The sequence below is a fragment of the Anoplopoma fimbria genome, chromosome 12, assembly GCF_027596085.1.
Source record: "Anoplopoma fimbria isolate UVic2021 breed Golden Eagle Sablefish chromosome 12, Afim_UVic_2022, whole genome shotgun sequence".
In the NCBI taxonomy this organism is placed as follows: domain Eukaryota; kingdom Metazoa; phylum Chordata; class Actinopteri; order Perciformes; family Anoplopomatidae; genus Anoplopoma; species Anoplopoma fimbria.
Window position 1 is genome coordinate 19,118,446 of NC_072460.1, and position 17,613 is coordinate 19,136,058.

The 17,613-nt window shown below is 41.9% G+C and overlaps 1 protein-coding gene across 2 annotated transcripts; it reads left to right on the forward strand.

Annotated features, from left to right (window-relative positions):
* The first annotated feature begins 302 nt into the window (after window positions 1-302).
* Window positions 303-17,386, forward strand: kdm5bb (lysine (K)-specific demethylase 5Bb). Of its 2 annotated transcripts, XM_054608874.1 has the most exons (28): window positions 303-606; window positions 2,028-2,105; window positions 2,549-2,671; window positions 2,764-2,934; window positions 3,464-3,520; window positions 4,382-4,537; window positions 4,681-4,774; window positions 6,473-6,591; window positions 6,859-7,017; window positions 7,214-7,333; window positions 7,430-7,588; window positions 8,536-8,717; window positions 8,853-9,015; window positions 9,150-9,269; window positions 10,005-10,199; window positions 10,503-10,684; window positions 10,892-11,016; window positions 11,272-11,422; window positions 11,562-11,676; window positions 12,117-12,472; window positions 13,226-13,364; window positions 13,482-13,661; window positions 14,424-14,585; window positions 14,692-15,177; window positions 15,261-15,345; window positions 15,433-15,641; window positions 15,724-15,978; window positions 17,068-17,386. In XM_054608874.1, exons 1-28 carry the CDS (start codon window positions 454-456, stop codon window positions 17,203-17,205), a joined length of 4,632 nt encoding a protein of 1,543 aa, XP_054464849.1. In that variant the 5' UTR covers window positions 303-453; the 3' UTR covers window positions 17,206-17,386. The 2 variants fall into 2 exon arrangements, with proteins under 2 accessions (XP_054464849.1, XP_054464851.1); XM_054608876.1 differs by lacking the exon at window positions 3,464-3,520.
* The last annotated feature ends 227 nt before the right edge of the window (window positions 17,387-17,613 follow it).

Here is a 17,613-nt window from a genome sequence, read left to right on the forward strand (position 1 = left end):
GTAAAAAAACCATTTTTAATATTTATTGCACAACAGCAGTGACAACATTGAGAAGAAGGTAAAACACCAAACATGGTTCAAACATTGTTCATCACTTCCACATCAATTACAACCGTCTGGTGTCTAGTTTTTTCAGCGGACGTGCTCACTGCCTTGGAACAGTCTCCTCACTGTGCATGGAACTGTGTGTGTGTGTGTGTGTGTGTGTGTGTATGTTTCTGTGTGTGTGTGTGTGTGTGTGTGTGTGTGTGTGTGTGTGTGTGTGTGTGTGTGTGTGTGTGTGTGTGTGTGTGTGTGTGTGAACTGCCTCCTCTCGTGCTGGTGACGACTGACTGCCACCGAGTCTGAACAAAAACGGGGATTTTTAAAAAACACACACACACACACACACACACACACTCCAGAACGACACTTTTTATTGGTGTGACCCCTGTCCTTCGGGTCCGAAAAACGATGAGCCATCCTCGGCCGGACGAGTTCAAGCCTCCCCCGGAGTGCCCGGTCTTCGAGCCGAGCTGGGAAGAATTCAGAGACCCGTTTGCCTTCATCAATAAGATCCGTCCCATCGCCGAGAAAACGGGCATCTGCAAAGTCCGGCCGCCCCCGGTGAGTGCGATTCAAACGACAGAACGCTCCAACGGCTCCGCCAGTTAACCGTTGAGAGCGTTAACCGTTGAGAACGTTGGTAGATGGACATGAGCGCTCCGGGTTTAAAGGGACGATCCAACATGGCGGATGGAACGCCGCCGTTGGGTTTCACTCTTTGTGCTGCTCGCTGCTCCGCTAGCTCCCATCCCTCTCTGTGCGTGTTTGTTTACGTCCACAACAGTGATGCCTTCTGCTCCATTTATTATTATTATTCTTTTTTTAAAAAGCCCCCAAATAACAGACGTGTTTGTGTATTTAAAAAAGTGCATTTGTGCTCCCGGTTCGCCCGTGTGTCAACAAAGCCCGGTCCATTGAGTCACGTAAAGCTGGCTAGGCTAGGCTAGGCTAGGCTAACGCTAGCTAGCTAGCTAGGAAGCTCAACCAACCAAGCTGTCATGGTGTAGCTCCCAGGGTTTGACACAGCGGAAGACATTCATCCTCCTGCTTCATGCAGACATGATGATGATGCACATGGGTGTTAGCTGTTGTTATTTATGTCCTTTTTTTTTTTTAATGCCTTCACATCCCTGCAGGTTCATTGTGTTTGATGTCAGATCTCCATGATGCACATGGGGTCATTTGCATCCATCACTTCCCATGAATATCTGCAGCAGAGTGTGTTTATGTCATGAAGCAGCCTAAATGCATGCTCCCTCTAATGGTTGCATTGTCATAAGCATTGCATCATGATGGCACAATAGGCACCCTGGGTTGTTTCCATATAAAGTCCACTATCATTGTTAAATAACCAGCTGTGACTGTTGTTGGTGTAATATCAATGTCTTGGGAGGTAACCACTGTTCATGTGTGGGTGTTGTAGGGTGTTGTCCTCCATGTTGGCTTTGTGGTAAGCTGGGCTGGTGAATGAGTCTTCTTCCATCTGGCCATTTTGTGTGCCAGTGGGGGGATGTTGGCTACTGATTCAACAACAAGGACTTGGGTATCCTGCTTATACAATAGGATATTTTTGTTGTGCACGCAAACGCTGTGTTGTTTGAGTATTGACACAAATATTGATCGGTGTTGTGAGTTATAAACTGAGAAAGATCAGTGTGTTCTGTCTTTATCAGCGAGGCCTTGGTTTTCAGGCAGACTTCATTCTCACAAATACTAAACTGCCTCTTTTTATCAGCGTAATTTAAGTTTATTTAAGTCGCCGAGAGTAGAGAATATAGACATTTCTTTAATTAGGTTCCGTGCTTTGAAAAACAATTGTCATAAAGGCGACCATCTGCAGAGGAAAAAGAAATTGCCTTTTCTAATTCAGCATTTCAATACAATAATAATAATCAGAAAAAAACTGCCAACTGCATAAATATCCAGGCTATGTGTTATTATGACCTTCATGTGCCATTGTATGTATTTCTGTTGCTGTGTAGGGTTGGCAACCTCCGTTTGCTTGTGACGTTGACAAACTTCACTTTGTTCCTCGGATCCAGAGGCTCAATGAGCTGGAGGTGAGATTTGTTATTCAAATTATATACCAGTAATCATCTAACCACATCAGTCAAATTGTACATTTCAACAGCATGTCTTTACCTTGTTTATGTCATTACTCGGGCTATGCAGGCTACACTGATAATAACGAAGAAGATTAATGTTATTAATGCCTTGTAGTTATATAATATAAAACATGGATACACTGCAAATTTTGACAGGAAATTACAATTCATAATTGTTACTTAATCCAAACTTGAAATATAAACTGGAAGTGAATTTATTTATTTTAAATAATAGGACACACTACCCTGTTCTTGAATACAAATTCAATTCAGCCCTATTTACTTTTCCCAAATGATTGCCTTGGTTTGAAAGCCTTGACTTCCGTGTCTCGGATGATTTCTTTGAGCATAGTTAATTTGTGACCGACTATTATCATTGTTTCTTGTATTTTATCCAGGCACAGACCAGAGTCAAGCTCAATTTCTTGGACCAGATTGCCAAATTCTGGGATTTGCAGGGGTGTGCCCTGAAGATTCCTCACGTGGAGAGAAAGATTTTGGATTTATATAAACTAAATAAGGTTGATAATTGATATCACTGCTCATTATTATTTTTTTAAATAAATTGCAATTAAACAACCTGCATCATTCACGTATCTCACTGTCATTTCAGCTGGTAGCAGATGATGGAGGATTTGACATCGTCTGTCAGGACAGGCGATGGACCAAGATTGCACTACAGATGGGTTTCGCCCCTGGTAAAGCTGTCGGCTCACACCTGCGAGGGCATTATGAGAAGATTCTCTATCCCTACAATCTGTTTCAGAGTGGGGCAAACCTGCTGGTGAGTTGGACACATGCATCATTATGACAGAATATCTTGTTCCTGCTGATACTCATAAAGAGAAGCTGTATGTGGCTCATCTGTAAACAAAACCCTAATAACGCTTACCCATACCTTTTATTAATACCAGTTATTTAACATTACAGTCAAAGTTAAATAACATATTTATTATGCTAAAACATTTGTGTTTCACTTTGAGTAAGCTATTATAAATAATAAACTATTCCTATCAAAGATTTAAGGGAATATGGATTACATTAAGACCATAAAGAGGATTGGAAACAGATGGATTAGGATATGCATCTTATTTAGAGATGAAAGTTGGTTTTTTTGGAGAAGTTAACTCTGTTGTCTGACTAATATTCCGAGCGTGAAATTACAATCTGGTGTCTCGTCATGTTATTTAATCGCTTTTGCACCCAAATATTCTATAACATGTTGCAAGAGAGCTTATGAAAGCCATTAGATTGGTATTCTCGAAAGAGGTCACTCTAAATTTTTTAATTACCTAAGCTCTCTCTTGCCTCAGGCACCAGAGCCAGCTTCCAAACAGATGCGTTTGGAGGCTGATCCTGAACTTGAAAAGGTATGTTTGTGTCATGGTTAAAAGCCACTCGGCCTCACAATTAAGAAAAATGCATGTTTATCTACGGCTGGACAGTATACGTGATGTCCAGTTTACTGTTTGTAATATTTCCTGGCATGGTAATGTGTATTTAATCCTTCTTGAAACACTCACTAACTGGTTTTACAGCAGAAGAATAACCTCAAACAAGGGATATTTCACCTTAACCTACACTTAACATGCATCTTGGGAGAAATGTAAAATACAATTATTTTGTTTGTGTGACAGGAAACAGTCCTAAATTTGGTGCTTTTTATTTATCAGTTCAAATATTGTTGTATTTTCTCTTCTATCATTCTCAAGTGCAACTATATTTAAACTGCTAACTCAACAGGCAGCGCCTTGAATGTCGGATATTCTTTACCTGCATGTTCCTCCTTAGTTTCTGTGCTCCCTGTTTGGGGTGACACACTAACTAAACATGTCATTCTCATGGCCTTTTTGGTCCTATGGCTGTTTAAGTTTAAACTAAGTTAGTACCATATACTGTCTTTGATCGAGTATATCCCCGTATTTGAACCACTTTTGGTAGCTGCTGATACTCCCTTATGTCTATTTTATTACAGCTGGTAAATGGAAGTAATACTCATATAAGGGGATCTCTTTTTAAAGAGCAAGCTGTGGCTCACTCACACTTCCTGTTTTAGACAATAAAATCTTTCATGTATTTGTTTTGGTGGCCATATTAAGCAGCATCTAATATTCCATTCATATCGTACCAATTGCTGCATTTGAACATGCCGGTTATTCCAGTTAGACACGGGCATGTTCTTTTGAATAGCCAGCGAGCTGTGGTTTTAACTGGCATGCTATTTCCTTCAGTGTGTTCCGAAGCCAATCCAGCCAGTGGAGAGCACAGGAAGCACAGACAGCATGGACGCCAAGGACGCCAAGCTGCAGGACCAGGCTCAGAGGATGACGGCCCAGACGCCCGACACTGGCCCCACTGCTCGCCGAGGAAAGCGCATGAAGTGTGAGGTGGGTGTTGTTTAAGAAATCCACAAAAACTGTCCTGAAACAATCAGCACAGACTCCACTCGTCACTATTTTCCACATATTTCTACATCATGATTTTGGTAGTTTTAAATTGCCTGCAGTTTAACTTGTTACTCTTTCTGTAGGACATCTGTGTGAAAACTGAACCAGGTGAGCCGGGTGACAGCAAGCCCAACCTGAGGCGGAGGATGGGTTCTTTTGTCGCCAAGCAAGAACCAGGTCAGGCTCCACATCCCAGAGCGAAAGAATTGTTACCCTCATAACATTTACAGTATGACTGCACATCAGTTAAACCATTTGGCATTCATAAGCAGTATATAAACATTTTAGAAATGGTTTATAGCACACTAAAGTGTAGTTGTAAGCAGAGATGAGCTCTCAGTCATGTATCTTTCAACAACTTGGATTCGTCCTGTGGGCGGTTATAACTGTAGACTGGTTTATAAACCAATAATGCATGAAATATTGTAAAACACAGCTGTAAAAATATGAGATATGTCCCCATAGGAGTTATAATTGTTGACAAATACCATAATCATTTGTGCATACTGACTCAATTCTCAGTTAAAAATGTTTACACAAAAAAATTAATGATGTGAGTATACAGACAAAGGAATGATTGGTTAATATACAAATGCAATTTCAAGATAATTATTGGATATACAAAACTAACACCATTTTTTTAATGACATAACTTAACTCAAAATAACACAGTACAAGACAAGAAGGGAAGGATAAAAGAAAAGTAAATGCTCAAAACAAAACCTAAGGATCCTTCATTATGTTGGTAACAAAAATCAGTAAATAGCATTAGACTGTTTATTATCTTCTCCAAATATTCAAAGAGAGGCTGCCGGATGGCATCAAATGAGTTCACTTGATTACTTCTGATGTATCTGTTCATTACAGGTGTGAATCTTAACAGGCCTCACAATTTCATTTGAATGCAGAACGATTCTCAATTAAAAACATTATTACACATTGCTACTTTTTCATCAATTAATACAAGCAGTCAGATAAATCAGAGTTCCCATTTTTATTTAGAAAGAGCTTTCAAAAATCTGTCTACAACAGTTTATAATATATATAAAGCCGCATCTTTTTTTAATACCAGTATCTGTGTGAGCCACATCAGCACATAAACATCACAAAAATGAAACACACATCTTTGTGCAGTGCATGACAAGTGTCTTGTAATCTACAACAATAAGGTTTTTACACATGGCAGCTGTAAGACAAAGCTCTGAATGCCTATGGCAATTTACAATGCATGATTTAGCCCAGTGTAAAGCAGACTTTGCCTTACTCATAGCTCTTCTGCTCTTACTTTGTTTGAGTCACTGCATCCCCCAACATGGTTACAACACCACGGTTGAATTTCAGGCTGCATACATGGTTTTTTTTAGCCCAACATTATTGACAACAGAGTAGCTAATATTGGTATGGAGAGCAAAAAGCTAGTGAACTGCTGAGTGCCGTCTCTCTTCTCCACACACAAGGTGTGTGTGTGTGTGTGTGTGTGTGTGTGTGTGTGTGTGTGTGTGTGTGTGTGTGTGTGTGTGTGTGTGTGTGTGTGTGTGTGTGTGTGTGTGTGTGTGTGTGTGTGTGTGTGTGTGTGTGTGTGTGTGTGTGTGTGTGTCTCCGCCAGTGAAACACAGAGATCAAAGGAGAGAAACAAGTGACAGCAAAACGCAGTAAAGATTCACACTGAGCTGGAATGAAACCAAGCTCTTGACTAGTTCTGTCACTGCATCAATGCATAATTGTTCAGGTCTGCATCTTGATGCATCTAAGAATAAAAACCTTTCCACACCTCTATCCTACATTACTAGACACTTTAAAATGTCTATATCGCTGTTTAAAACATACGTTCTACATTTTGTAATGGTGTATTTAATGTTTCCTGTTATCTTGCAGAAAAAGAGATTCCAATTCCAGTGAAACAGGAACCAGTTGAAAGTAAAGAACCAATAATTGAAGCTGACAAATCCAAGTCACGGTACAAGAAAATCATCCCTCCTGTTCTTCCGAGTCCAGTAAGTAGAAATGTCTTTTACATCCTCTTTTGGATGTGCTATACCTGCATGTGATATCAATGTGTCTTGCATCAACAAAAGATGAAACCCATCTTAAATCTATTAACCTTATACTTTTGTTGTAAAATTCTATTTGTTTATCTAAAGTTTGTTTATAGAAGCCCTATTAATAGCTTGTGCTTATGCAGCTAGTAATAAAGGTTTTTTTTTTAGTAGTCATGGCTCTGAAACAGATTCATTACAATCTTTCCTCCTTTTGTTTTCCAGGTGGATCTGGTGGTGTGTCTGGTGTGTGGCAGCGGGGGAGATGAAGAACGTCTGTTGCTGTGTGACGGCTGTGACGACAGCTACCACACCTTCTGCCTCATCCCTCCCCTACCCGACATCCCCAAAGGAGACTGGAGGTGCCCCAAGTGCCTCGCTCAGGTGAGGGTAAAGTCAGATTAAAGTGATGCAAATGGACTCTTGATTAATGAGCTGTGCAAATGGACTCTTGATGCTAACCTGTTTAATCCTAAAAGGGAGTTTATACAAACATTTATAACATAAAAAAAGGATATAAGAATGTCCCGCAAACACATTTAACATATATGTTCTATGTCTATTTTTTATTTACCCGCAGGAATGCAACAAACCTCACGAGGCGTTTGGCTTTGAACAAGCATACAGAGACTATTCCCTCCGTGCATTTGGACAAATGGCTGATGCCTTCAAATCAGATTACTTCAACATGCCAGTTCATGTAAGTACAAACAGTTCCAGAGTAAATCTATCAGTCTCTCTTGCTGTGAGTATTTTTTATTTATTTTTTGAATGTTGCTTCATGTTTTCATTACAGATGGTACCCACAGAGCTGGTGGAGAAAGAGTTCTGGCGTTTGGTGGGAGCCATCGAGGAGGACGTTACTGTAGAATACGGAGCAGATATTGCCTCAAAGGAGTTTGGGAGCGGGTTCCCCATTCCGAACGGAAAATTTAAAGTTTCTCCAGCTGATGAGGTAAACCAGTGAAACAAGCCACACCGAATCTTTAAGCTAAAACTTAAATTAACTTAAAACAATTTATTATTTTGAATTGGTAAATCCAGTCCTCCATCCATCCGTCCATCCATATTATGCTTTTCTGGGTCCAGGTCACATGTATTGATTCTATCATTAGGAAATTGTTGTTATATACTGTGCGAAACTAGGTACCGTATTTTCCGCACTATAAGGCGCACTTAAAAGCCTTTCATTTTCTCAAAAAACGACAGTGCGCCTTATAATCCGGAGCGCCTTATATATGGATTAATTCTGGTTGTGCTTACTGACCTCGAAGCGATTTTGTGTGGTACACGGCGCTCTGTCAACATGTTTTAGTACGACTTTGGTAAACTACAAAGCCGCACCGCTTGCAGCATTACGGCCACCGTAGTCAGGAGCGTCGCGGAGTAATACATACTGTGCTTCACCATAATATTACAGTGTGTGTGTATAAGGACCCCAACATGGCTCCTGTCAAGAGACACGCTTACGACGCGGACTTCAAACTCAAGGCTATCAGTCACGCAGTAGAACATGGGAATAGAGCAGCTGCGAGAGAATCCAACATTAATGAATCAATGGTACGGAAGTGGAGGAAGTTTGACTGACTGACTGACTGTTTTGTTTCGCTTAATGCGCCTTATAGTCCGGTGCGCCTTATATATGAAAAAAGATCGAAAATAGACCATTCATTGACAGTGCGCCTTATAATCCAGTGCGCCCTATAGTGCGGAAAATACGGTATTTAAAAAAAATGATATATAATAAATAATTCTAGGCTATATCATCCTGACATTAAGATCAAGAAACGGGTAATAAATTGCATTCTATGTGGTATTGAAAAGGTCAGACTAATGTAAAATGAAGTGTTGTGAACAGTATATTCCTGTATTATTAAACTCTCTTTGCTGTCTGTCTTTCAGAAATACCTGAAGTGTGGCTGGAACCTCAACAACCTGGCGATGATGAACCCTTCTGTACTGACTCATGTGACAGCTGACATCTGTGGGATGACGCTGCCGTGGCTTTATGTTGGCATGTGCTTCTCCTCCTTCTGCTGGCACATTGAGGATCACTGGAGCTACTCCATCAACTACCTGCACTGGTACTTAAGGGATTTTATCTCGATGAGAGCAAACTGATTAATGGTGGTGGCTTGTGACGCTTAATATCCTGTCTAGACTTTGGTATTATTGTTTCATTTTAAGCTTAATATTCTGTTTATCTTGTTCACTACCAGGGGGGAACCCAAAACCTGGTACGGAGCTCCTGGATTTGCTGCAGAACAGCTGGAGGAGGTGATGAGGAAACTGGCCCCAGAGCTGTTTGAGTCTCAGCCCGACCTGCTGCACCAGCTGGTCACCATCATGAACCCCAACACCCTGATGGCCCACGGAGTCCCAGTACGTATTCATGTAGCTCCTTTGTCATGCACTGACCTTTTATCTGCAGTAATGCCTAACATTTTCACAAACAAGCAGCTGCTCTTTCCAACAGGAACATAAATCATCTTGTTTTTTTCTCTGCCGTCCTTCAGATTTACAGAACAAACCAGTGTGCTGGTGAGTTTGTCATCACGTTTCCCAGAGCCTACCACAGCGGCTTCAATCAGGGCTTCAACTTCGCTGAGGCCGTCAACTTCTGCACTGTGGACTGGGTATGTATCACTTTACACCTTGCTCTTTGTAAAAGAGATCAAAATACTTTATTATTGCGTAAAAAGGCAGCTCTTTTAAAAGACGGAGAACATATATTCAAATTTTGTTTTATTTTAGTCATGAATGATTACACAACATATCACACAAAACAATGGCTAAACTAAGAGGTCGCCAACCAACCCACAAGTACTGGTGTGAGTAATTGTTTTAGTGTATGAGACAATCAATATAACCTGGACAGAAGAAAGGACTGGCTCTGTGTAGGATTTTATTTCACACATTTTATTTCCATTAACAATTGATTTTTAGGGGGTGCCGATCAAGATAGTTAGGGTCGCTCACCAATCGCTGAAAGCAGTATCGACCAATTATTAATTTAACTATTCTAAACAACACTATATTATTAAGTATTAAAATTAGGAGATAAGAGAGTATAATGAATTGACAACTGTTGATTTATTGGCAGGCAACATGTGCAACATATTCAACTCTCTCTCATAAGCTCCTTTTATGAAGAGATCCTGCAATACCTCTTTATAGATGACCCCTCACTACACCGGCTTTGCTTTTTTATTCTGAACCAAACTAAGCCGGCATAATTCTGCACCAGTTGTGATTTGAGATAGCCTTCCAGCGTGATGTGTAACACAGCATTGGTGTCTAGTGTATGTTTGTGTAGTCTTGTTGATTTGACTTCTCCTTACAACCCATTTCATTCTTCTCTATATCACCAGATGCCTCTTGGCAGGCAGTGTGTTGACCACTATCGTATGCTGCGCCGGTACAACGTGTTCTCCCATGATGAGATGGTGTGCAACATGGCCTCAAAAGCGAGCACACTCGATGTTGTCCTGGCGTCAGCTGTCCACAAGGACATGGTCGCCATGCTCCGAGAAGAGCAGAAACAAAGAGAGAAAGTGAAGAAAATGGTAAGAAAGCCTCTTTTTTTTTTTTTTTTTTTTTTTATTACAAAAAAAGTGTTTTACTGACTAGATTCTTGAGGCTATACTCTCTTTTAAAGGCAGCATGTGCACAGATCTAACTTTCTGCAGTTCTTAATTTGTTCCTAGTTCGTAAACACCTGTAATAGTGAGTCACTTTTACTGTGTGTTTGTTTTGTTGATAGCAATGCAACAATTACATGTTAAATAAAGTGTTAAAAATATTTGTTTACTCAAAAAACATTTGTCTATTTCCTTTTAACACCTTTTGTTGTTGTCTCACACCTTCAGGGGTTGGTTCTTACCAAGGAGGCAAGATACGATCACCTCCAGGACGACGAGCGTCAGTGTGCCAGGTGCAGGACCACCTGCTACCTGTCTGCTGTCAGCTGTTCCTGCAGCCCAGGAGTACTGGTCTGTCTGCACCACATCAACGACCTCTGCTCCTGCCCCGTCACCAACTACACACTGAAGTAAGTCCCTCTGGAGCTGATTAAGAGGGAGTCGACAGGCTTTGTACACAGAGATCAGAGTACACCTGTTAGCTGTGCAAATGTAATTAATACTTGATGTCAGTAAAATATATTTGATCACAGACTACCCTGGGCCTTTTGAAGTAGATTTTGGCGTCCTGTTATTACCTCTACCTCATAAATTAAGTGTTCTGCTCTCTCCTGCAGTCTCAGGTACACACTGGACGAGCTGTTCCCCATGATGACTGCAGTGAAGCAGCGAGCTGAGCTGTATGATCAATGGGCCTCCCTCGTGACAGAGACTCTTGAGGCTAAACTGGAAAAGAAGAAAGGTAATGTATTACATAAACAATGTATTAAAGGAGCATACCTGTGATTTTGCATGTCATATCTCAAAGCATGCTGCCATAATTTAGCTTTTGTAATATTGCTGGTATGGTTTTTTTTAAGAAAATGTTACAAAATGCAATCACTGTGGTAAAAAATGCTGAACAATAATAGCTATTAATGTGTGTTTTATGTTCTCTAATCTGTGAGTGTCGCTCTACATGTGTGAGACTCTGATTAACCAGGTGTTCTCTCCTCAGGTCTGCCAGTCTTTCGCTCCCTTCTTGCTCAATCAGAGTCCAAGCTGTTCCCTGAGAGCGACCTGCTGCGTCGGCTACGTCTGGTCACACAAGATGCAGAAAAGTGCTCCTCAGTGGCACAGCAGCTATTGAATGGCAAAAGGCAGACCAGGTAGCTTTAATATTCTCTTCGTCATCAGATTTATAGATTAGCTGCCTTCACATTCCTCTTCATGTTTCCTCAAGTCAGGAAGCAGAATAAGTGCCTTAATGGGGTTCATTTCTTTAACCGATTGCACGCTCTTTCCTAGGTATCGGGTTGGAAGTGGAAAGTCATGCAGCCAGCTGAGTGTGGAGGAGCTGAGCTCATTTGTGAGGCAGCTGTATAACCTCTCCTGCAGTCTCCCTCAAGCTCCCATGTTGAAGGTAGGAGAAATGCATCCTTGTGATTTATACCACAGGAAAAAAATAGCATTAATTCAAATTTAATCCGTCCAGACTCTGTGCGTTTTGATTTTAACTTGTATGGCCTGTCAACTCACATTACACATTTTAATCTGCACGGCCAGAAAATTGTCTTTTATGCGCACGCTGTACAGGTCAACTGACGACCACATCGCTGCTCACAGCGAATGTTAGCGAGGAAAGAATACACTTCATTTTACTTTAAGATAAACTTCCAAATACATTCTACGCAGACCAAGGACTGCTGAGTTTGTCGCGTACATTAGAAGCACATTAGGAACAGATCTCTCCAGTTTAAACTGGAGGGATGATTACAGCAAGAAAACGTGTTTCAACGTCAAACAACCTTGGAACGATTGTGATTTGACTTCCTGTATGTTTGAATCAATGTCTCTCTTCAGGAACTATTGAATCGCATCGAAGACTTCCAACAACACAGTGAGAAGGTCCTGGCAGACGAAGTTCCCAGCGTCGCTGAGATCCAGAGCTTGTTGGACGTCAGCTTCGACTTTGACGTGGAGTTGCCTGAGCTGCCCCGTCTGAGAGTGAGGCTGGAGCAGGCCCGCTGGCTGGAGGGGGCGCAGCAGGCCAGCGCTCAGCCAGCCACCCTGACTCTGGAGACCATGAGGAGGCTCATCGACCAGGGAGTCGGCCTGGAGCCTCATCCCTCCGTGGAGAAAGCCATGGCACGCCTGCAGGAGCTGCTCACTGTATCCGAGCACTGGGAGGACAAGGCGAGCAGTCTCCTCAAAGCCAGGTGAGGACAGCGCCGACGGATCCGTGACGATGTTAGCATCTCACCCACAGGGTGGAAAAACATCCACAAGATCACCAAGAAGACGTGATAGGTTGCTCCGTTAATACCTGTAACTTTCTGTCCAGGTATTTGCACTGATAGTATGTGAATAATGTGACATTACGTCGGCGCTCCTGATTTTGCTTCATTTTAATTACAGCTAGTGCAAAATGCTGCCGCTAGAATATTCAACAAGACCAACAAAAAGTGAGCACACATTTAGTTCTGCCCTCATTCCATTGGTACTCAGTGCTGTTCAGTATTAACTGTCACAAGTGCTTTTCAAAGGCTTTAATGGCATGGCTGTCGGCAATGTGCATCTCCCCATTATCAGAAAAACTAATTTCAAGTCAGGTGTAGTCAAGTGTTATGTTCCCTCACCATGCTCAGTTCACTGCAGCTTTTGAATTTTGGCTCCCACATTATTGAAAATATAGTTAATAGAGTTGAGTTATAGAATAGATTGTTGCCCCAGATGTTTGACACTTCTAATGAATTTATATTCCATCTAGAGAGTCTTGGTTTTAAAGGTCTGATAAAACTGTGCATACAGGATGTTTTAAAAGTGTTGGTTGGGAAAAATATTTCAGAAAGCTTCCTGTGAAGATGTCTGAAGAAAATGCCAGAACAGTTGTTGTTATAAAGAGTAATTCATTTGGAGGTGATGCAGGTTGTTTACCTACAGTATGTCATTTGTGTTTCCCTGCCTATCAGACCACCTCACTCCATAGAGACTCTTAGTGCTGCAGCTGAGAAGGCGTCTGGCATCCCCGCTTACCTCCCAAACTGTCTCCTCCTAAAAGACACCGTCAGAAAAGCCAGAGAGTGGCTTCAGGAAGCTGAGGCGCTTCAGGTTAGGACAAACAGGACCTTGCATGACTTTAGGGTGGGGTTTAATGGATAACTATTCTCTCGCATTCGGGTTTGTTTGAGTCTGATTGTAATCCGGAAATCGCTTGCTTTTTTTCAGGTCGGTGGTTGCACACCGATGATGGACAGTCTCTATGACATGGTGTTACGAGGACAATCCATTCCAGTCCACCTCGAGCCTTTAGAACGGCTGGAGTCTTTGATGGTAGAAGTGCAAGAATGGAGAGAATCTGCAGCTACAACTTTCCTTCAGAGAGACTCAACCCTCTCCTTACTGGAGGTAAAATTGCTCATTTTAAATGTCAATTTAGCCGATCAGCAGCGAGCGCAGCGACTTAAGAATAACGGCCTGGTTAACACATATTTAGGAACATCATCTAAATCCAGTTCTTCCTTTTTTATCTTACATCTTACAGCAGAAACAGAATATGTATATTTAATTATATTTAAGTATTTATCATCACAAAGGACATAATGGGTGTTTAAAAGACTGCCTTCCTCCTTCATTCTCTCTCTTTAGTCCTTCTTTCTTTCCCTCTTTTTCTGTCTTGAGACAAAGTCAGTAAGAAATCAAAGGCATCATTAAATATTAATTTAAAATCAATAGCCAACACAGGTATTCATATAAATTTCATGACCTACAAAGCTTATTTAGTCCTCTCCTACCTCACCACCCTCCTGCCCCTTCATACGCCTACCTGCTACCTCAGACCCACCGACGGCAACCTCCTCACCCCTCTCACCCAGTCCAAGTCCCGGACCCTGGGGGGACAGGGCCTTCTCCACAGCTGCCCCCTCCCTCTGGAAGTCTCTCCCTGACAACTCAGACATTATTCCTCACTCCTCTCTTTCAAAACCACGTACATAACCCACCTTTATGAATAAGCATTTAATATGTGATCCAGTAGTCCGCCTCTCTTCTTTCCTTCGCTGTTGTTGTTGTTGTTGTTGTTGTTGTTGTTGTTGTTGTTGTTGTTGTTGTTGTAGCTCACACTCCTGGCCTGTTGGTGCAAAAATACAAACACTATTTTTTTAATCACAGGTCCTGTGTCCAAGATGCGAAGTTGGAAATGTAGGTTCTCCAAAGAGGAAGGCCAAGAAAGGGAAAGAGTCGCCGAAAAGTAACAAAAAGAAACCGCCAAGGCTAAACACTCTCAGTGACGTGGAAAAAGCTCTTTCAGAGACCAGAGACCCTACCTCTGCAGTAAGTGTAATAATTCTAAGATAAATGTATCAGAGACTTTGGTAAAAGATTAATGAACCCTCGTTATCAGGAGATGTTCTTACTCAGTCTTTATTTTGTTCACCAGATGGCAACTCTGGAGGAGCTGCGGGCGAGGGAGATGGAGGCTTTCTCTAATCTCAGGGCAGCAAATGAGTCAAAGCTCCTTCCTACAGCAGACTGCATGGACCTGAAGGTGTGCGTCTGTCAGAAGGCGCCCATGGGTGCGATGTTACAGTGTGAACTCTGCAGGAATGCTTTCCACAGCGTGTGTGTCAGAGACACATCGGACTCCAGCGACACACAGCCGTGGCTTTGTCCGCAGTGCCAGCGATCAGAAAAGCCCCCCTTGAACAAAGCCGTCTCTCTGCTAGCATCTCTGCGGCGCATCGGGGTGCGCCTGCCGGAGGGCGACGCGCTGCACTATCTGGTGGAGAGGACGGTTAACTGGCAGCAACGAGCACAGGAGATGTCACAGTATTTTAACCTACCGGAACTGGAAGAGAGACCTGGAACTCCTCCCACTTTAACCCGCTGGGCGTCGGGTAGCCATGATGTTCACGACAACACTCAGGTAACTCCTCATCTCACTCTTCATCCGAATTAAAGTATTATGTGCAAATGTTAAGTTTGGCGTTTTTGATGTTTTTGATACAGGCTCCATGTTTGACTCCGGAGTGGAATAGGACAAGCCATACGGAGACGGTCTTCTACACCGAGCAGAGATGCATCCCGCTGCAGGGTCAGTGCCTTCTTATTATAAACTGCAGAGTCATGGCTCATTATAGATTATTGGTGTTTATGTTCTGGGTGTTTTCCTGTGTGACAGGCCTGAGTCATGATCTAGAGGAGCTGATGGTGGAGGGGCTCCTGCTGCAGGTGTGTCTGCCCGAGGTTCAGAGCCTCTTCCGGGTGTTATTGGACAGAGCCAGCAGCGAGCACACAAACAGATGCATGTCACCTCCGCAGGACGAATCCACAGACTGTGACAAACACATGCAGTTTAACTCTCAGGGAAAAAGTCTGCCTCTTAATCAGGTACAAACTCTTTTCCACTAAAAGAATTGATAAAATCACTCCTAAAAACTGCCTCAATATCAGTTTTTATTTTTATTTTCAGGACGACGTCAGCGGTGCGAGGGAAACTATGGCCGGCTCAGAAAAGAAATCAAAGCGACATCTGGAGAGGGAGGGATTAAATGCAGAGCACAGAGTGAAGGACAAAAAGCACTCCCATAAAAGACAGAAGATGAATAAAAAGAGGCCGGCCTCGACCTCGTCCTCGCCACGCTCTGATTTCTCCCAGTCCGATGACTCTGATGAGGAAATGGCCGTGTGTCCGGCAGAGAGGTGTCAGCTGCCAGAGGGAGATGAGGTGAGAGAGTCGGGTCACTATAGATTCTGTCCTCTGCAGAGGTCGGTTTTCCTTCCACTGCAGGGAGCAATTATGCAAATGCCGATTGTATGTAAGAAGTATCATGTAACAAAAGTGAGTTAAGCTGCAGAGAAAGACTTTTGCAATTGGACTCCCTGAATGTGAAGCGTCTTTATTACATGTTGGTCACAAACAGAAAAGATAGCAGATGAAGGAAATCCTCTGACAACAGTGCTGGTGATGGTGAATGTGTTAATGGTTAATGTTGTAATTTGAAACAAAACAAGACAAAAACGCAACGAAATTACTTGGTTCGGTTTAGTAAAACATGATATGGCTCAATATAAGTATGTTTGTTACGTTATTTAAGTTAACTTAGATACTTCAATGTTGACATTTTTCAGTTTCCCACATGATACGAGCTGCAGCCTCCTTGGTGAAAGTGTTAGTATGAGTCATCCATCCACCCAAACCTCCTCCGTACGCCAAATTTGATGAGAAATATTTGCGGTTTGTCAAAAGCAAATGGAATCCACTAGAAAATGTGTTTCCCTCAAAATCTCTCGACAATTCAGTTTCATCATGTAATTATGTGATTATTTAGGAGACCAAGCTGAGCTGACCCATGACTTTATGAGAGTATAAACTCTTTTTATCCCTAGTTTTGTCCCTAGTCTCTTCTACTCGAAAGCATGATAGTTTGTATAATTTTAACGGCCAATATGAACAAGACCAATGATAACAATGTTCTGAGTGCAAAAAGGGGCATGTGAGTAATGTTTTAAGACAGACTTCAAATAACCTGAACCTCTTGAGATCAAAGAAACTGAAAAACTCAATTTGGTGCTTAATCCAAATAAAGAATTGGAGCACACAAAAAAAAGCTATTATAATCAATAGTTTTAATTTATTCGATGGATCACATGACTGCTTCATACCTCCTCAGCTCCATGGAGAGTTTCAGTGTTGTTGCTGTTCATTGTTTAGGTTTTCTGGCTCCGTAAATGAACTGTTTTTGTTCACTCTCACTGCTCTCATTGCATAATTGCATAACTTTGGTTAAATCAGGTTGTGTGTGTTTGCCTGCAGGTGGATTGGGTCCAGTGTGACGGCAGCTGTAACCAGTGGTTCCACCAGGTCTGCGTCGGCGTTACAGCAGAGATGGCGGAGAAGGAGGACTACATTTGTGTCAGGTGTACACTGAATGATGGACACAAAAGAAAATGAAGAGAAGGTGTATAGGGTCTGTCTGTCATCAGTCCGTTTTAATCGAGCCACCCGTCTGGATGCGTCACTGATCCTAACCCCCCACCCAACCTCCGACACGTCTGTCCAACCCTTTTGTAACAACGGTGCTATCTCCTCTTTGACTTGTTGTCCAGAACTATAATGTTTAGTTATTTTTTGTATTTTTACATATATATATATATATATATATATATATATATATATATATATATATATATATTATATATATATATTTCTTTCTTCTTATGAATTGTGTGTGATCGTCTAAATGGAAAAAAAAAAAAAAAATACACAGGATGTGAATTGTGCTGCATGGGATTCCATATCATCAGCGCAAAGGAGTCTTTAGATCAGTAAAGAAGGTAAATCAAGGGTTAATATTATCTC